A 21,492-nucleotide genomic window follows, 5' to 3' on the forward strand; every position below is an offset into this window, starting at 1 on the left:
GGAAATAGGAAGACAAGTGTGAATGGCGTTGGTAACATGGGTTATCAATAAGTGATATTTGAGGCGCTATACTGGAATAAGACATTACGTCATCTATATAAACCAGTAATAAATTTGCAGACATTATAGTATAGATTCTAATACAAGGTATTAACCCATTTAATCCCAATTTTTTTCCAGACATGAAAATATCCAAATCTTGTGTCATTAGTAAGCCTTTGAAATAATCATAATTTTTTTGAATTTTCATGAAAAAGTGTGTTTTATGGTCGGGCACAATTGTGACCGGTGGGATAATGTGATGTATACTGAATTAACATATTTCTCCTATGCAGTCATGAAAATTCTCATATCCCAGCCCAGTTATTAACACTTAAAACTCTGTCACTGGCAGTCCCCAGCATTGCCACTAGAATGCCCCATCACATTCTAATGTGACTATTTTACATATCAAAAACCCTTATACAACACCGATATGAATACTGAGAGCAAAACAAAGAAACAACAACCATCAACGTATTTCAACATTGTTACTTTATTGTAACATACATTGTAACATTTACTTTAGTGCAACATGTATTGAAACATTAATATTGAAACTTTATTGTAACATTTGAACTTGTACTTTCGTGCAATATTCATTGTGACATTTTAGTGCAACATTCACAAACAACTGTATAGCAGTCTTGTCATTCATTCACAACTACGATCAGTCAAGTAGAGGCCTACACCGAACATAATAAATAAATAAATATATATGTGTGAGGTAGGGACCAAGTGCACGATTTTATATGTATTATAGAGGTTAGAGGTAGGAACCAAGTGCACGATTAGTTTGTGCATCACTATTTTGAACTACGATCAGTCAGACCTATTGTCATACAGTATGTCTTGAATCAATTGATCCTTTTTTCCAAAAACATTTCAGTCATTTTGATTGTCTTTTTCGTCAACTTTTCTTTTCTTCCTAGAGTCCGTTGTACTGCTTCTCCTCACCCTTTGACTTTTCTATTTTTATTTTATTAGCTTTTTCAGCCCTTTTTCATTCGCTCTCATCTCCGTTTCTACTCTCCATGGTATATCTTGAAACACTCAATTTGCAGTGGCGCTTTGCATTTCTCACATGCATAGGTGATGCGTTTGTCACAATGACGACATCTATGGAACTGGTGCATCGTGTTGATTGGCCAGTGAGAAGCTTTGTCATATCTTGCCTGATCTTCAACAATAGCAGCCAATAGACATCTCCTTCCGTGGCTCAGTGGTTTCGTGCCAAACTTTTGCATAAGAGACTGTGGCACTATCCATAAGAAGGTAAGCAGGTTGATGGTCCCTCCCATAACATCTCTGTAAAATAAATGGCTGTTTATGAGTGCACTGTTGAGAGACCATGCAAAGATGGGCCACCACCACTTCTTAGACCTGATGGAGATATGGTATCTTGAAACCTGTAGGTTGTGAAATTCAACACCACCTATGTCGTTATTGTATCGGTTGATGCATTTTGGTTGTGGGACTTTGTCAAAAGGCACGTCACTCCTTGTTCCATCTCTTGACAGAGGTCTCACTGTATTTCTCCTCCATGTTTGTTGCTACTGTGACAATATTATTGTCTTTCTAATGGACCAGCAACTTGTCTCCTTGGGTCAGAACCTCAGAGGTTCCCCGGGGTAACTTCATGAAGTCCTTCTGTGGCTTGAATGGGACATCAAACAGGTGATTTTGCCTCATCGTTCCAGAGCTCCCATATCCTCTTTTTGTCATTTCATCGAGGAGTGCAAGCGAAGTGAAGAGGTTGTCATAAAGGAACTTGCAACCTTGAGGCACCTGAGATTGCTCTGCAACACCAAGAATGACACTGGGTCCATGACCCAACCCAGTCTCAGGGAGGAGAGTGTGGGGTGGTGAGGGATAACGTTCCTGTCATGATCAGTTTGTATAGGTTCAGCATATACATTCAACATCCTGGCTGGCAAATGGCCTGTCTCCCCCTCATAGTCCATATCTGACCCATCGCTATCACAATCTCTGCAGGATAACTGCAATGTTGCACGCCTTGTCTGAGCAGTCACCTAGATCCAACATATCCAGAACTTGACTCAAAGTGAAACTAAAAGAAAGAACAGTAGAAAGTTGGGTAGAACAAGAACTATGCGTGTGTATAACTATGTGTATACCTAGATGCACTGTGTTATCCCGCCGGTCACTATTGTTGCCGTTACCATGTTTACTCATTCTATGACCACACTGAACAAAGTTGAGTAATTGCAAATGCATATATCAATACTAGACACCTTAAAGATGATGTGTACCAAAAATATTTGTCCAATCTTAATGTAAACATACTTGACTAACCTCTTGTTTGGGAGCTTTGATGCAGACATCGTCTTCCCATGGTGCAACCAGGAAGTAAACAGCTCTGGTCATGTGACACTGCACATATTTCATTGAAACCCTTTATTATTTCAATATTTACTGGAAATGCATTGATATCATGCAGTTAAAGTTTTAGAGCCTTATAACTGGAAACGTTTTTTATGGTCACTATTGTGACTGATGGGATTAAATAGGTTAAGTGCCGTGACTAATTAATTATTGTCCGGGGAAGTGGATAGCCCTACCTTGGAAAATAGTTATTTTAAAACCATGGAGTCGCTGAAAGAGGCGCACAAAAATTCTACCAATTCTGGTCGAATATGAAAGAGTAAACTAGATAACGTAGGGCAACATTACCTAATTAACAGGAGAATTCAAATCAAATAAACAATTCAGGGAGGCAATTCTGAATTAGAACAAACGCATAAAACCAGAATAAGAAGCTCAATATACAAGAGTATTGAAGTTAGCGTTCTATCTGCGTCATTACACTCACTGGACAATTTTTGAGAATGAGTAGTGTAAAATGGGGTACTTGGTAATGTCGTGCAGGCTATTTTGGTTGAATTTCAAAGTACTAGATTGGGTATACCAGAGTGCAGAATAACTAATGCTTTTACAAAATCTCGAAGTTTGATTGAACATGGTCGGTGTCAGTAAACGTCAGGGAAATAACGTAATTTGAATTATTGCAAGCAGCACAGTTAGTCACCAACGTGTTTATCAAACAAGTAAAGAGCCTAATCATCTTTGCTAGGTGAGTAGAATGGAGAGGGAAGATGTATTTTCTTGTATATATCTGGAAGTAGCGTTAGATAAATTAGCCAACTTTAGCAAGTTAACGTTAGCTTGGGTGCTTGACTGCCATGTGGGAGAAATAGTAGGACTTATGATTCAGACAGTTTGGATCAGCTCACTGGTCACGATAACAACACCCACCCGTAGCACGCGCTCCAGCAGGTATATCTCACAGGTCATCTCCAAAGCCAACACCTACTTTGGCCGCGTTTCCTTCCAGTTCTCTGCAGCCAGTGACTGGAACGAATTGCAAAAATCGCTGAAGCTGGAGACTTACATTTCCCTCACTAACTTTAAACATCAGGTATCTGAGCAGCTAACCGATCGCTGCAGCTGTACATAGTCCATCTGTAAATAGCCCACCCAATCTTTTTTTTTTTTTAGACCTTTATTTAACTTGGCAAGTCAGTTAAGAACACATTCTTATTTTCAATGACGGCCTAGGAACGGTGGGTTAACTGCCTTGTTCAGGGGCAGAAAGACAGATTTTTACCTTGTCAGCTCAGGGATTCAATCTTGCAACCTTACGGTTAACTAGTCCAACGCTCTAACCGCCTGCTTTACATTGCACTCCACGAGGTTACGCGAATGCAGTAAGAAGCCAAGGTAAGTTGCTAGCTAGCATTAAACTTATCTTATAAAAAAACAATCAATCAATCATAATCACTAGTTAATCTTACATCTAGACGTACCGCTAGCGGAACACCTGCTCCAATATCCAATGATGGGCGTGGCGCGAAATACAAAGTCCTCAAAAATCCGGAAACTTCAATTTTTCAAACATATGACTATTTTACACCATTTTAAAGACAAGACTCTCCTTTATCTAACCACACTGTCCGATTTCAAAAAGGCTTTACAGCGAAAGCAAAACATTAGATTATGTCAGCAGAGTACCCAACCAGAAATAATCAGACACCCATTTTTCAAGCTAGCATATAATGTCACAAAAAACAAAACCACAGCTAAATGCAGCACTAACCTTTGATGATCTTCATCAGATGACACTCCTAGGACATTGTTATACAATACATGCATGTTTTGTTCAATCAAATTCATATTTATATCAAAAAACAGCTTTTTACATTAGCATGTGACGTTCAGAACTAGCATACCCACCGCAAACTTCCGGTGAATTTTCTAAATTACTCACGATAAAAGTTCACAAAAAACAATTATTTTAAGAATTATAGATACAGAACTCCTTTATGCAATCGCTATGTCCGATTTTAAAATAGCTTTTCGGTGAAAGCACATTTTGCAATATTCTGAGTAGATAGCTCGCCATCACGAGCTAGCTATTTTGACACCCACCAAGTTTAGCCCTCAAACTCAGATTTACTATAAGAAAAATTGGATTACCTTTGCTGTTCTTCGTCAGAATGCACTCCCAGGACTTCTACTTCAATAACAAATGTTGGTTTGGTTCCAAATAATCCATAGTTATATCCAAATAGCGGCGTTTTGTTGTGCGTTCAAGACACTATCCGAAGGGTGACGCGCCCGGCACATTTCGTGACAAAAAGTCAAAATATTCCATTACCGTACTTCGAAGCATGTCAAACGCTGTTTAAAATCAATTTATGCCATTTTTCTCGTAAAAAAGCGATAATATTCCGACCGGGAAACCCTGTTTTCGTTCAGACTAAAAAATAAAAACATGGTGTCGGCTCGTGCACACGCCCCCAGTCTTATTGTTCTCAGATCAACCACTATCCAAATGCGCTACTGTTTTTCAGCCATGTCCTGCAAAGTCATCATTCCCCGTTCTTCCGCCTTCTGAGAGCCTATGGGAGCCGTAGGAAGTGTCACGTTACAGCAGAGACCAAGAAATGGTCAGAGAGGGCACTTCCTGTAAGGAATCTTCTCAGGTTTTGGCCTGCCATATGAGTTCTGTTATACTCACAGACACCATTCAAACAGTTTTAGAAACTTGAGTGTTTTCTATCCAAAGCTAATAATTATATGCATATTCTAGTTTCTGGGCAGGAGTAATAATCAGATTAAATCGGGTACGTTTTTTATCCGGCCGTGAAAATACTGCCCCCTATCCATAACAAGTTAACTACACATGGTTGATGATATTACTAGTTTATCTAGCCTGTCCTGCGTTGCATATAATCGCTTACGTACAGGTTGCTCCAACCATAAACATCAATGCCTTTCTTAAAATCAATACACAAGTATATATTTTTAAACCTGCATATTTAGTTAATATTGCCTGCTAACATGAATTTAACTAGGGAAAATGTGTCACTTCTCTTGTAAACTGAGTCAGGGTATATGCAGCAGTTTGGGCCGCCTGGCTCGTTACGAACTGTGAAAACTGTTTAGACTATTCTTCCTAACAAAGACAGCCGACTTCGCCAAACGGGGATGATTTAACAAAAGCGCCTTTGTGAAAAAAGCACAATCGTTGCACAACCATAAACATCAATGCCTTTCTTAAAATCAATACACGGAAGTATATATTTTTAAACCTGCATATTTAGCTAAATGAAATCCAGGTTAGCAGGCATTAACAACCAGGTGAAATTATGTAATTTTTCGTTCATTGCACGCAGTCAGGGTATATGCAACACTTTGGGTAATTTGTCAGAATTTTACGTAATTATGACATAACACTGGAGGTTGTGCAATGTAACTGGAATAACGTTTTGTTTGAGATGATAGTTTCCGGATTCGACCATAATAATGGCCTACGGCTCGTGTTTCTGTGTGTTATTATATTATAATTAAGTCTATGATTTGATAGAGCAGTCTGACTGAGCGGTGGTAGGCAGCAGCGGGCTCGTAAGCATTCATTCAAACAGCACTTTCGTGCGTTTTGCCAGCAGCCCTTTGCAATGCATTGCGCTGTTTATGACTTCAAGCCTATCAACTCCCAAGATGAGGCTGGTGTAACCGATGTGAAATGGCTAGCTAGTTAGCGGGGTGCGCGCTAATAGCGTTTCAAACGTCACTTGCTCTCTACATGGGTAACGCTGCTTCGAGGGTGGCTGTTGTCGATGTGTTCCTGGTTCGAGCCCAGGTAGGAGCGAGGAGAGGGACGGAAGCTATACTGTTACACTGGCAATACTAAAGTACCTATTAGAACATCCAATAGTCAAAGGTATATGAAATACAAATCGTAGAGAGAGAAATAGTCCTATAATAACTACAACCTAAAACATCTTACCTGGGAATATTGAAGACTCATGTTAAAAGGAACCACCAGCTTTCATATGTTCTCATGTTCTGAGCAAGGAACTTAAACGTTAGCTTTCTTACATGGCACATATTGCACTTTTACTTTCTTCTCCAACACTTTGTTTTTGAATTATTTAAATTAAATTGAACATGTTTCATTATTTATTTGAGGCTAAATTGATTTTGATGTATTATATTTAGTTAAAATAAGTGTTTATTCAGTATTGTTGTAATTGTCATTATTACAAATAAATAAAATGTAAAATAAATTTTAAAAAGACCAATTAATCGGTATCGGCTTTTTTGGCCCTCCAATAATCGGTATCGGTGTTCATAAATCGGTCGACCTCTATGTACTTTGTTCAGTCTGCATATAGAAGGGAAAAATATGTTAACAAGGGATGACAGTTTCTCCAAATGGATTGTGATATGTATTGATGATTTAATTTGTTTGTTTCGATACAAAATTCACAAGATTGCGATACTGGAGTGTGGGTTTCTGCGAGGGGTTATGTTGATAACTTCATGATCTGTAACTCGTCCGAGAGTAGAATAACTCGTCGTCAGTAGAATAAACGAGTTATTTTTACATTTCGTCATTTAGCAGACGCTCTTATCCAGAGCGACTTACAAATTGGTGCATTCACCTTATGATATCCATGGAAGGTGACGTCAGATTGTGTCTTAATGCATGGTAGGAAAAATTTACCACAAACAGTGTGTGTGAACCTCAAAGTCCTCCTAACCGGCTGGAGAAAGGGCAACAAGGGTGTGCAATATGATAGTGACCTTTAGCACTTCTGAGTCTACACACTGTCAACAGTTTGGACTAAAGTATGCATTGAGTTGCTGATGTTTCATTACCAGGCCACTCATGACAGGAAAACAGGAACTGAGGGGGTTGTAATGAGAATAGTTATTGTTTTATTTTTGGACATTTTAATAGGGATGATGTGCTAAATTGAGAAGTTTGAATTTCAGTTATAGTAAGCACTAAGGACTGTTATTCTGAATTTGGGTTGGATCACTTATAAAATGTTTTAGTTATGTTTTGGATTTAGAACTGTTGAAATGTATTAGGCCTATGGAAGCTCTGGAAACCTTATCGCTAAGTATCCTTTGCTAGGGGGGTTAGAATTTATTTGATGAAAGCTTGGGTAAACATAAAGGTGTTTGGTTTTTGTTTCTTTTGGTTTATTATGTCATGTTACACTATTGATAAATAGAGATGTCTGGGTGATAGAATACAAGTCATTGCATATAAGGTTTATAGTCTGTTTTGTAATAACACCCAACGATGGAGATGGAGACAGCATGGAGACCAGCATAACATGGGCACGTAACGGATGGACAGTTTTTCCCAGTTTTAGTTACATTACGACTAGTGGGAAGTTATTAAACATGTATTTATTTCTCTTTTCTTGTTAGGTCAATATGTTTTTAGGTTGTGGAACATAAGAGTGATCTCTTTTCCAAAGGAGGGATTGATGTATATTGACTAAATTGATTTGAGAATGTTTTAGTATGTCTAACTGTGGTGGTAAATTAGGAGTAGTGACGTGTGTTATGGGTTAGATGGAAGGATATGTAGGTTGAATATTCTTCCAACTCGTTAATCTCTTTCCCAATTTCTAACAGCTGGCGAATACTTGATAGATTACAGGCAGTAGTTATTCTCATGGCAGTTGCCGAAGGGATTGTAATTGAAGGAGATTATAGGCATGGGCCATGTTCGTAGTAGCAGGGGTCACTTTAATAGCATTGTTGGGATATCAGTATATGAAGACTCATGCCACATGGATTGGTAACTGGGAGACTGATGGGAGTACAGGGGATGCGGTTATTCAAATGTCACAAATGATGTCAGGAAATGACCCATGTGTATATCCTCAGGTGAAAACAGAGATAACCAAGGGCATGGGCTGAATTCTGGAGATTGAGTGAACATCCAGATACACTAGGAGGGGGTGTTGGGATAGATTTGGTCTGGTCCACACATACAGTACTCCTTGCAGCAGTGGTAAAGATCGTCATGTCTCTCTTCGGTGGGTGCATAATTCTCACAAGAAGTAAGGTCCAGCTGCATAATGGATGAGCTTGAAAACACCATGACAGAGGAAGCGGAGCTAAAGAGAGAGAGAGACTAGATTCCACTGTAGACATACATGCAGATGGGTTATTAAGTCTAGGAGCTACTTGTTCTATTGGTTAATGCATCATATGACAAAGGATAGATGTTAGGGTAATTGTGCTCTAAACAACATGTTGAAGGCATTCATGTGAAAGCATGTACAGTGCTGAGTTACCTCAAGAGGATGTAACGTTGATTAGGGAAACGCACTTGCCAATCAGGTGACGTGCCTATTAAGTGGCAATAAAAAAAGTTAAAATGACATGGCTTGGGAACACCTCTCAGAACCTGGGGCCGAAAAGGGAAGACTGGGTGAAAGCTTCATAAGGGCTTTTATTTTTGTGGAGTCCAGCAGAAAAGTATCCTGGAGGCATAGAATCAGGTGAAGAGAGAGTGGGAATTGTCATGGTCTCAGACTTCGGGTTTCATGAATATACTTAGGCATAACTTACCACATTATTAATACGGTTATGTTTTGTGTTTTTCGTTGCTTTGCAAGTCTTATGCGATCACTCTCTTAGGAATCAGAAGGAGAAAGTGGAGAAACTAAAAGCAGCTCAGCTGAAGTCACCAGCTTCAGCTGGAATGGCATTTTGTTGTGTGATGAGAGATGGTGTAATCATAGAACAGAGGCCATAAGTCTGTTTGAAAACCTCATGGAAACAGCCTGAACCAGGACCAGAGGTTCCACGTCCAGTGATCGCAGGGGACCAGGACTACATCGAGTGTTCCAGAGGAAGTGGAACAAGCCAAGGCGAGAGGGTCCCTACAGAGTGGTCCTAGCAACACCAACAGTCGTCCAGGTGAAAGGAAGCAACTTCTGGTACCAACTAAACCACTGCACCAGAGTCCTAGCGGGGAGAAGGAGGCGACCACCGAGCCATGAGGATGCTGATAAACCAGGCGGGTGTCCGGAGGGAACGGGAGCAGAGGAGGTCAGTGCGCCAGGCAGGAGCCAGGAAGAAGCCGAAGGAGAGGCGGATCAAGGAGCATCTTCTAACAACAGATGTTCTCGCCTGAATATCCAGAGTCCAGGGATGGGGAGGACATATCTACTCTGGCAGATACCCCTGACAGAGGCGCTGTCCAAGGGGGCGGAGAAACAGCGACAGGAGAATGGGAAGGAGACTTTCTTACCATCGACTTCTCTGCCCTCACATGGTCTTTCTAACAGAGTGAAAGTGAAAACCAGGACAGATGAAGAACGGTAGAATGGCCTTAACAGCGACCAACCTAGAAGAAATTGTAAACTCACCTCCCACATGCATTAGTACACCAACTAAGTTGTTGCAGAAAATCTGGACATCTGTTACCAACTGGTGTAGCCATAATGAAGAAACTACCCCAGAATCAAACATTGACCAAACATTTTGAAAAGCAATAACAAATGGCTGGTATAAGTGGGCTCAGTGGGGACAGAAAAATGTATACACATAGTATAACAAAGTATAACCATGTACTCAATGTAACAGTTGCTGAATGATAAATGCTGTTAGACCTTCCGAATATCTTTTCACCTAGACATGTATGTGACATAGGGTTGTCCTCAATCTAACAGGTTTTTCACTTATGTCAAAAATAGTTGTTAGAGAGATGTCTGTGAGGAAGGGCAATATGTTTAGGTATCATATTGAGAATGACATTAGGGTTTAGGATGTATATTGATTTTATTGTTTACTATTTTTCTTGTATTCAACTGAGAACCTCATGTAAGGCTAAGAAATGCACATGCTTTAACACTATGTCCTGACTCACCAGTGTATATAGGAAAGTGGAGCTCAGATTGTTAAGATGGATGTGAGGTTGATTATCTCCATAGAGTTTCAGAAGGTGCTCCCATTCTCATCTATACTGGAAAATGTAATTGTGTGAAACTGAGTTTCAAAGGGGGGATTATGTTGGAGATTTTCCAGTCATCTGATGATTCTCAGTACCTATACTTTTCTCTTTGAAGTAGAAAGAAGAATCAATAAGGTTAAATATTAGACATGTGAAGGCTGAAGCCCATGTGAGTGTACAAAGCTGGACCAACATCGAATTGACCATTGGACATGTAAAAAACAGAACGTAAGGAGAATTTGTATAGATGAGGCAAGGTAGACGAACAAGATGTGTCTGGTCTGGGCCATATCTGATCTTGTGAAGGCTACTGGACATGCACATGGGTTAATCATACATAAGACAACGTGAGTCTGAACTTGTGAATACCTTTGGACAGGAGCATTAGCTAAGGGGTATGCATGTCATGCCACCAATAGAATCTATGCCCCAATGTCTGAGCCAATAAGAGAATGGAAACTAAGTAAGACAACAAGATTCGGAAAATGGGGTGATAATGTGATGTAAGGGTAAGACTGTATAAAAACCAAGCACTAAGAATGAAGATTCTGTTGTTTCATGAACTAACTCGGCTTCGTTGCTCTCTGTGATAAAGTCTAATCGAATTCACAAGCTCCGGTATCGGAGTCAATATTTTTCCACAACAGGAGCAATTTCCAAACGCCTGAAGGTACCACGTTCATCTGTACAAACAATAGTATGCAAGTATAAACACTGTGGGACCACGCAACCGTCATACCGCTCATGATGGACACACTTTCTGTCTCCTAGAGATGAACATACTTTGGTGCGAAAAGTGCAAATCAATCCCATAACAGCAAACGACCTTGTGAAGATGCTGGGGCGAACAGGTACAAAAGTATCTATATCCATAGTAAAACGAGTTCTATAATCAACAATCTGAAAGGCTGCTCAGCAAGGATGAAGCCACTGCTCCAAAACCACCATAAAAAAGCCAGACTACGGTTTGCAACTGCACATGGGGACAAAGATCATACTTTTTGGAGAAATGTCCTCTGGTCTGATGAAACAAAAATAAAACTGTTTGGCAATAATGACCATTATGTTTGGAGGAAAAAGGGGGGAGGCTTGCAAGCCGAAGAACATCCTCCCAACCGTGAAGCACGGGAGTGGCAGCATCATGTTGTGGGGGTGCTTTGCTGCAGGAGGGACTGTTGCACTTCACAAAATAGATAGCATCATAAGGAAGGAAAATTATGTGGATATATTGAAGTAACATCTCAAGACATCAGTCAGGAAGTTAAAGCTTGGTCACAAATGGGTCTTCCAAATGGACAATGACCCCAAGCATACTTCCAAAGTTGTGGCAAAATGGCTTAAGGACAACAAAGTCAAGGTATTGGAGTGGCCATCACAAAGCCCTGACCTCAATCCCATAGAAAATTGGTGGGCAGAACTGAAAAAGCGTGTGCGAGCAAGGAGGCCTACACACCTGACTCAGTTACACCAGCTCTGTCAGGAGGAATGGGCCAAAATTCACCCAACTTATTGTTGGAAGCTTGTGGAAGGCTACCTGAAATGTTTGCCCCAAGTTAAACAATTTAAAGGCAATGCTACCAAATACTAATTGAGTGTGTTAACTTCTGACACACTGGGAATGTGATGAAAGAAATAAAAGCTGAAATAAATCACTCAACTATTATTCTGACATTTCACATTCTTAAAATAAAGTGGTGATCCTAACTGACCTAAGACAGGGAATTTGTACTTGGATTAAATGATCTCACTCCATATAGACAGCGGTCTCTGGGGTGGGTCAGACCTGGGTGTTATGAGAATAAGCTTTCTTTCTCTGTAGTGTCTGCCCGTGGAATCAGTTATCACCCCTTTCTCTGTAACCCCTCTCATCACTCCTATTCCCCTTCTTGATGACAGCTTTACAGAGCCCTAGAAATGCCTCTTCTCCAATAATGACTCCATCATGTCACGCGAACACATACATGTAGAGACAGAGATGCACGCATACATACCAAGGTGTTCCACACAGACAGATTCTGTGCGAGCATGTTTGCGCGTGTGACAGTGTTGATCCTGAAAGGAGAGATCAGATTGCAAAACTCCCCTTACAATGGAAGTACATCTTATGGCAAATTAGGACATGCTATGACAGCTTTATGATTTGCCTACATGGATGTTCAGTTAAATGTAATACAGGAACAGACTAGGCAAATCCTTGATTGATTTTTATTTGGCTCTCATTTGCATTGTGAATAACCTGAAAAGTGAACCTGGTTAGTGTGAATTTGATACAGTTTGGATCAAAATAATGCATATGTTACAATCCTAATCTATGAGATGTTACAACCATCATTCTAATCATTGGTTACAACCTCTATGTATGATCAGTGATCACTCAGCAATGAGCCCTTACACACCACTTAACCAAGAAAAGAAACCTAGCTGATAAGACCACCAGAACAAACTATCTGTCCATAGGTAGCAGTTTGTAGACCCTCACTCACCCCATCTCATTTAGTGTTAGTCATTTATAACTCATTCATAACTGTTTATAAAGCTACACTGGGAGAATATTTCATCTGTATACTATAATGGTTTCTACAGTGTTATTAAGCACTAAGGGTCCAAGCTTGCAGGTCTTGCTCATGCCATACGTTTCTGAAGCAGCTATTGAGTGGATACTACTGTATCTAAGGCATACATTTTTATGCTTGACTTTTTATTTACTGCCATGTAAGGATGGTGCACAGGGCATTGCTGGTCCCCTCATCTCTTTTCTCTTGTTCTCGTTCTTTTTGTCCTCAATTTCAATTTCCCTCTCTCCTCCTCTCCATACCTGCCGCCCCCTTCCCCTCTCAGGCCTCTACAATAACAGAGCTCCTAGTGACTCGAACTCCAAACCAGCCGTCCCAGTACTTGGTGTCCTGTCCTCCATGTTCAAACGAGATGAAGCGCAGGCCAGGACCGTAATCAGAGAAAGTGTGGTTCACCTGGAAATAAGACAAAAATGAGAAATGGATGTGACGAGAAGTGATCATATTATGCTATTTTGAGCTTTCCCACAATACCTGTTTCCAGGAGCAGTCATCACAATCTGGGTCCATGGTGACTGATTCTGGTTTAAATTCCTGAAGAATTTCCTCATTCTCATCCAACAGACACACTGTCAACTGGTAGGTGCACCCACAGTCTGTCCTCCCACTGTACCTACATACACACACAAAAACACACATATTTCTTGCTGGTGTTAGCTGAGCTGAAATGGCTGTCCTAAACAATATGTGCATGTCTGTGTGTATGTCTCACCAGTCTTCCACACTGACAGCTGGCTGGGCATCGAGGTCATCAGGAGTGTAACCCTCTGCCACTAGGTCAACCACCTGCCTCTTCAGACACAGCCTAACACACAGAGAGACAGAGCCAACATAGAGACGGAGAGAGATGTTCTCACACACAAACATATACTTGCACAAGCACACTCACAGTCACTCTGTTGGTGGTAACGATGGACCCTGTGACTGCATTCCCAACATATCCCAAGTTTGCATTGGTCACACCCCACAATGGTTTTAAAAGCGCTGATTGGTGTAAGGGAGTTTCCACCATATTTCCTGCACTACTCCAATCCTTTATCCATGAACGATTGCACACTTCAGAGAGGAGAGTTGGACAGCAGTCTATACACAGACCCTACTTTGTGACCATGTTCAGTTACTCACTCAAAGGAGGTGCTGAAGTATTTGGTCACTCCATTGTCACCGAAGTCGTAGCCACAGTCTCCCGGCATCTCTTCCACCTGCCATTGGCTCCCGCCGTTCTCTGTCAGCTCCCAGAATTCCATCTGCTCTGGGAGGAAAGTGTTGAGTCACTCTCTGCCGACAACATCTCACTCCTCTGAAAGCACTATGGAGAATGCCTATTGGAAATGTGCTTTCACCTATCCCTACAGACAGGTGTGTTCTTATACCTTCCCCAGCTGGGTTCTTCAGTAGATTCCTGGCCATGACTGGAGTTGGTAGGGTGGCTGTGGAGGCAGTGTCTGCATGACAGGGAAAAACACACACACACACACACACACACACACACACTTTACTTTGTTATTTTTATACATATTTTTTAAAACTGCATTGTTGGTTAGAGGCACGTAAGTAAGCATTTCACTGTATTCGGCGCATGTGACTAATAACATTTGATATACACACACACACACACTTTGTTTTTTTGTGTTCTGTTCACCCCTAATGTCTATTTTGTTTTGTGTTTTGGGCAAGTGGTTCGATGATTTGATGTAGAGGGAAATGAGAAGTGGGGATAGCAACCTTGTCTTGCTTTCCTTTCTAGGTTTATTTGATAGTTGTCCATTTACTTCCACTTTAGCATGAGATTTGCAGTATAGAGTTAGGATGATTCTACTTGATTCGTTAAAGCCACATTTTTCCATTGTGGCATAAAGAAGCCCCAGTTTAGAGTCATGCTTTTTTCTGCATTGAGGCTCACTAGAAAGAAAAAATCTATGTCTATAGTAACCATGATATGGAGGGTTCTTATTATATTGAGTTTGTCTATTTTGTATGAAGCCAGTTTGATTTAGGTTGACATGTAAAAGGTACTAGGTCTCTCAGCTGTATCATTTAGGGTCAATATTGAAGACAAAGATTGGTCTAGACCAGGGATGGGCACCTGGCAGCCCCCCTTTTGTAGACTTAAGGACCAATTTTTTGGAACTCAGTTGTGTTCTCAACTTACTGTTGAGAGTTAGAATAGTAGAATACACAAGGTGCAATTTTGAAATGTGGTTGTGCATCAGCAGTCACTCAATTAGCCCATGTCAGCAAAACATTTTTAGATTGTCTAGCGGCCAGCTAACCTATCAATCGGAACTTGATGTAAGCATGGTCGAATTACCGCCGGAGGTGGGGCCCATTGATTATCAGTTATCATATTAAAAACTGCAGACATTTGCCTCCAGCCTATGGGAAAATGTGTAGAATTGCAGAAAATGTTTTGATACTATTCCTGGGGTCCACAACAAAAAACACAAGACATGATAAGTAGTAAAACACTGATACACAAGGACAGTCACACAAATTTAAAATAAAAACAATACAACAAAAAAAGAAAACAATCAAAACAACTAAAACCATGTGTTTGTGTGCTTGTCTCCTCACAGTCACCGCTGTTCCATGAGATGTTTTTTTATCCGTTTTTTAAAGGTCATTTTGATGTTTGCTTGAGTAATTGAAGATGGCTCTGTATAATACTGTGCGTTGCCGTGAATTAGTTTTGGACTTGGGGACTGTGATGAGACACCTGATGGCATGTCTTGTGGGAAATGTATGGGTGTCTGAGCTGAATGTTATTTGATTATGCAGACAATTGACATTTTAGTACAGTTGATTTGTGTCAAAAACTCAAGAACATATTTTTATAAGAGACATACAGTTGAAGTCGGAAGTTTACATACACTTAGGTTGGAGTCATTAAAACTTGTTTTTCAACCACTCCACAAATTTCTTGTTAACAAACTATAGTTTTGGCAAGTAGGTTAGGACATCTACTTTGTGCATGACAAGTAATTTTTCCAACATTTGTTTACAGACAGATTATTTACTGTATCACAATTCCAGTTGGTCAGAAGTTTACATACACTAAGTTGACTGTGACTTTAAACAGCTTGGAAAATTCCAGAAAATGTAATGGCTTTAAAAGCTTCTGATAGGTTAATTGAAATCATTTGAGTCAATTGGAGGTGTACCTGTGGATGTAGTTCAAGGCTCACCTTCAAACTCTGTGCCTCTTTGCTTGACGTCATGGAAAAATCAGCCAAGACCTCAGAAAAAAAAAAATTGTAGACCTCCACAAATCTGGTTCATCCTTGGGAGCAATTTCCAAATGCCTGAAGGTACCACATTCATCTGTACAAACAATAGTACACAAGTATAAACACCATGGGACCACGCAGCCGTCATACCACTCAGGAAGGAGACGCATTCTGTCTCGGAGATGAACGTACTGTACTTTGGTGCGAAAAGTGCAAATCAATGCCAGAACAGCAGCAAAGGCCATTGTGAAGATGCTGGAAGAATCCACAGTAAAACGAGTCCTATATCGACATAACCTGAAAGGCCGCTCAGCAAGGAAGAAGCCATTGCGCCAAAACCACCATAAAAAAGCCAGACAACGGTTTGCAACTACATGGAGACAAAGAGCATACTTTTTGGAGAAATGTCCTCTGGTCTGATGAAACAAAAATAGAACTGTATGGCCATAATGACCATTGATTTGTTTGGAGGAAAAAGGGGGAGGCTTGCAAGCCAAAGTACATCATCCCAACCGTGAAGCACGGGAGTGGCAGCATCATGTTGTGGGTGTGCTTTGCTGCAGGAGGGACTGTTGCACTTCACAAAATAGATGGCATCATGAGGATGGACAATTATGTGGATATATTGAAGCAACATATCAAGACATCAGTCAGGAAGTTAAAGCTTTTTCGCAAATGGGTCTTCCAAATGGACAATGACCCCAAGCATACTTCCAAAGTTGTGGCAAAATGGCTTAAGGACAACAAAGTCAACGTATTGGAGTGGCCATCACAAAGCCCCGACCTCAATCCTGTAGAAAATTTGTGGGCAGAACTGAAAAAACGTGTGCGAGCAAGGAGGCCTACAAACCTGACTCAGTTACACCAGCTCTGTCAGGAGGAATGGGCCAAAATGTACCCAATTTATTGTGGGAAGCTTGTGGAAGGCTACCCAAAACGTTTGACCCAAGTTAAACAATTTAAAGGCAATGCTACCAAATACTAATTGAGAGTATGTAAACTTCTTACACACTGGGAATGTGATGAAAGAAATAAAAGCTGAAATAAATCATTTTCTCTATTATTCTGACATTTCACATTCTTAAAATAAAGTGGTGATCCTAACTGACCTAAGGCGGGGAATTTTTTGAGGATTAAATGTTAGGAATTGTGAAAAACTAAGTTGAAATGCATTTGGCTAAGGTGTATGTAAACTTCCGACTTAAACTGTATCTCTCCCCATCTTCACAACAACTTTGTCATTATGCGAGTCATTCAGCTATGTTGTGATCACTCATGAGTGAGCAGATCAGCATCGGGGTAAGGTAGTAGTACTGTTTCCTCTCACATACAAACCTCTACAGTGAATGTATGCCACTTCTTTGAAGATGCCCCTGGCACAGAGCACAGAGCGAGCGGTTGCCTGGGTAACCAGCATTGGGCAACTTTTATGTTGGGATCAGTTTGTGCATAGTCCTTTGAATAGTGGGCTTTGAGTTAGGCCCTGGGAGATCTCACTGGACAGAGGTTCTCACAGGAAAACACTGTGCAGCCATTCTTCTACAAGTACGGTACACTGCACATTCTATGTAGTGAATAGATTGTGGGTGTATGGGGAAGGGGATGTAGGAGTTGGACATATGGTTTAGGAGTAAAGTTTACTTGGGGACAGTCATGTATAATACCATGGCTTTACACAACTAGAGTGCATCTCAATAGTGTAAAGTGGTGTCCTTTCCTCATGTTCCATTGCAGATGAGATGAAAACACTTTAGACTGCTGAGGCGCACCCTGAGTACCAGTGACACGGTACTGTATGTAAAGACAGATGCTCATTGAGATGCAGAGCAAAAGATAAAGTACCACGCCCCAAACTCATCCACCCTACCCACCTACTGAAAATGCCTATGCAGTACCCCTTCCCCTCTCCCAGAGAAATAATAATTATACTGTACACTGGCCTCCTATATCATATCCTTTGTTTTATCTCCCTGTCTAGATCAGGAAAAATGTGGAGTATCTCAATACGATGTGCAAGTTATGTCATCCTACTTTCCGGTCCTGTCCCCTAATCTTTTGAATGGGCTTGATGATTATATCATCAAATTCATGAAAACACGGTAATTTAAAATATTTATAAAAATATATTAATGTTTGTGAATTAATTTACTTCTCAGATGCCTTTTATTATGCGTTTGCGCTGAAGATCATTGTGATATGTTTTTGCCCATTGAATACCACTCAAAAAGCCTACAAATGATACTTCCAAGAAAACAACATGTCACTTTCATATTGTATAGTCTAAAGTGGCTTCCTCTCCTCACCTCATTTGCACTGACCATCTGCACTGGTCTGAAAACACAGGCAAGCTGACATCAAGCATTTGTTTTCATGTGTACAGTTCTCACACTAATAGAGCTGAAAAACAGGAGAGCAGCACACCACTTAGATCAGGGATCATCATTTTTTTCTTGAGCAGATGGTCGGGGGGCCGGGAACATAATTACAAATAATTTGTAGACTGCTAAAAGCCCAAACGGACATAATGTTTTACTGAAACATAATAATTTAAAACCTTGCATACAATAACATGTCTCTCTATTATGCATGGAAATACTTGGGAACAGATTTCTTAAATTAAAATCAACAGTCTTTTATGCCCAACAGTGAAAATTCCACACAAAAAAATTAATTGATGCCGTGTGACACCCTCAGCCCTGCTTTGAGTGCTTAGAAAAAGTGCTTTATAAATCCCAATCCAGCATTATCAGTGCTCCATTCCGGTTTATCAAAATGATCCGGTCCATTGCACCCAGTCAGCCCCAGAAAGGCTCACTTAATACCCTGTCTGCTGACAGGGTATTAAGCACTGTAACAGTAATCCAAAATACAATCTATATGTACAGTATACACAGGATGAATTTACACAGGAGATATCTACTGCTGTACATATTCTTAGTATATTAGAGTGAGCTATGTCAAGAATCTAGTATATACATTAATATGCGGATTGTATACACAGCGTAACTAAAATGCAATCAATATACATTAGCAGAAATATTAGAATGACCCATGTTGAGAATAAAGTAATAATGTTATTGTGTAACCTTCATAAACATGGGACCCTGCATTGAAATGGAGGGTAAAGGAGATGGGCACTGCATAGATTTTCAATTGGTCAGAAATCGTACAACTTTTATGGTACACTTCCACCAAATGACAACCAACCACATGATACAGGACGTCAGGGCAGATCCGCAGCCAAAGATCACCTCAGACCAAAAGAGTAATTTAACCAAACTGGCAAAAAAAAAAAAAAAAACAGGTCTATGAGCAAACTCAAAATTGTCTTTTCGAGGAATAAGAATAACAGTGTGCAGGAATCTGATCTCAGTGTCTATGTAATGACTTCTTGCTTTTCCTTCGTCACAGCTACAAGCAGAAACTACTGACTCATCTACTGTACTGAGAATGGACATCCGGTCTCAGACACAAACAGCAATTATCAACATTCTCTATGATGGCACACTCTGCCTCGTTGAAAAACACAACCGAAGAGACTGTACCTTTTAATCACACGCAGAAAACGAAAGATCAGTCTTCCACCTCTTTCTCTTTTTTGTGTCTCTCTTTGTTTCGCTGCTGCTTCCAGGTCTCTCTGACACTCGAGCTCCACTGCAGCGTTGCACCGCCCTGCCTGTGTGGGTTATATAGTGAACACACACACTGCTCCTAGTGACTGTTATTCAGAATACACACACAAACCGTGCGAGAGAGATGTTCAAACCTGGGCTCTGTGTCAGAAAGCAGGTTTAACAAACTCTGAGTTTAAACCTGAACTCTGGGGTGACTAACTCTGAGCTGTCAAACTCTGAGTTTTCGGTTTCAGAACAGGTGACAACAGTTAGTTCAATCAACTAGAGTAAAGTTAACTCTGAGTAAAGCACGTGCACGAGGAGATAAAAAGCCCTCATCAGTGGAACGCAGATAACATGATTCATCATGGCAACAGGAGAAAAAAAGGCTTGAACCTGTGAATGCGTATGCAGAATGTGAGTATATATTTAAGAAAAAACAACAATACAGTAGCAGCAGCAAAAGAACGTGAGCTGGCGTGGCAGAACATTTCTGTCCGAGTCAATGCGTGAGTATTAATTGAAAAAAAGGAAAGGTTTTATCTCGAGTGTTCCACTTATTCAACATTTATATAGTGTGTGTGTGCAAAACGTACATGGCAGCAACTGAAGATTAAATATAAAAATATACTTCAAAAACAAGTAAGATGTAATTTCATTACAAGAAATGGTGATGTTGTTTAGCCTACCTAATTAAACAGCATTCAGTGGCTACATTCAACATGTGATATATTTAAGTAGTTAGTGGAATTTTCTAAGCAAAAAAAAGTTTTTTTTTTTTTTTCAGCCATCCCAACACTGCCAGTATTTAATATTGTCTATTTGAAAGTAACACCTAAATGCCTTTAAACATACAAGTCTCCAAATTTGTGCATACTGGACATGTTCAAATTTCACCTCCATTTTAGCCAACAGAAAAAAGGCTGATGGCCAAAAAACAGTTTGGGGTCCACCATCACACTACTCAGAGGCTGAAGAGATGGCCCTCACTCAAAAGAGTGGACGACCTATTGCTGAAGGCATCTCTGGAGGAAACTCATCTGACCCAACCACCTCCCAGGACACAAGGGCCAACATAAGAGCTTCGTTATTCAAATTAATGATACATGTACATTCATCCTTTTGTCAGTGTTACCTCAGTGATGCCCACCCATCCATCTTAGACACAACTTGGCACACTGATTTTCTTGTAGTGGAACAATTATTTGTTACTTTTTCAGATTCTTAGTTGTCCTTCAGACATCATAATCTATTTTATGGTGACTCAAGAGTTATATATTAGAAAAATTGTGATGTAGCCTGCACTGTTGTAAAAACAAAATTCAAATTAGGTGGGGCACTTTTCTGGGTAAAGTTCTAATTTAACTGTCTAATCTTCATCTTCTACCAGTTACTGATGGTGTAATCTGTCTGGTGGAGCCTTCTGCCATAACAGACCTCCATGCAGTTGTATGTACTCTTAATACTCCAGATTTGTCATACTGGGTTAGAGTAGAACACCACAATTGTTTATTTTCATTACAGGAGGATGATGAAGACACCTTGTCAGCTGCCACAGAGAGGGTAGATACAGAGAGGCCTATTGAAGTTTACACCTTAAAAATAACATCTAACAGTTGATGATAATGTTGTACCATAATAAAAAATTGCACCTTCTTTTCTCTAACAGCAATGAGGAAGAGGGTCCATCCACTTCCACAGCACAACTTACCTCAGTAAGATTGTAAGAACTTACCTCACCTCAG

General features: G+C 40.3%; 1 protein-coding gene and 1 long non-coding RNA gene across 2 annotated transcripts; both read right to left on the minus strand.

Moving 5' to 3' along the window:
• Positions 1-516: 516 nt before the first annotated feature.
• On the minus strand, positions 517-2,835 carry LOC115150663 (uncharacterized). Its single transcript, XR_003867141.1, has 2 exons — positions 2,356-2,835; positions 517-2,110 (listed from the first exon to the last, which is right to left on the minus strand). It is a non-coding gene; the product is annotated as an uncharacterized LOC115150663 (long non-coding RNA).
• A 9,689-nt stretch (positions 2,836-12,524) lies between these two features.
• Positions 12,525-19,885, minus strand: fbxo2 (F-box protein 2). The gene is made up of 6 exons (XM_029694168.1): positions 19,679-19,885; positions 14,280-14,351; positions 14,032-14,158; positions 13,619-13,711; positions 13,381-13,519; positions 12,525-13,302 (listed from the first exon to the last, which is right to left on the minus strand). The coding sequence occupies exons 2-6, from the start codon at positions 14,314-14,316 to the stop codon at positions 13,168-13,170; spliced, it is 531 nt and encodes a 176-aa protein (XP_029550028.1). The 5' UTR covers positions 14,317-14,351; positions 19,679-19,885; the 3' UTR covers positions 12,525-13,167.
• Between the last annotated feature and the right edge of the window lie 1,607 nt (positions 19,886-21,492).

The sequence above is a fragment of the Salmo trutta genome, chromosome 16 (genome assembly GCF_901001165.1).
Source record: "Salmo trutta chromosome 16, fSalTru1.1, whole genome shotgun sequence".
NCBI classification, from domain to species: Eukaryota; Metazoa; Chordata; class Actinopteri; order Salmoniformes; family Salmonidae; genus Salmo; species Salmo trutta.

Bases quoted from the DNA above. Each gene is read 5' to 3' on its own strand.
- fbxo2 (XM_029694168.1), bottom strand. From the start codon at position 14,316: ATGGCCAGGAATCTACTGAAGAACCCAGCTGGGGAAG. The intron at 13,712-14,031 runs GTGAGTAACTGA...TCTGTGTGTTAG, and splicing joins TACTTCAGCACCTCCTTTGA to GCTGTGTCTGAAGAGGCAGG. The intron at 13,303-13,380 runs GTATTGTGGGAA...TCTTATTTCCAG, and splicing joins ATGACTGCTCCTGGAAACAG to GTGAACCACACTTTCTCTGA.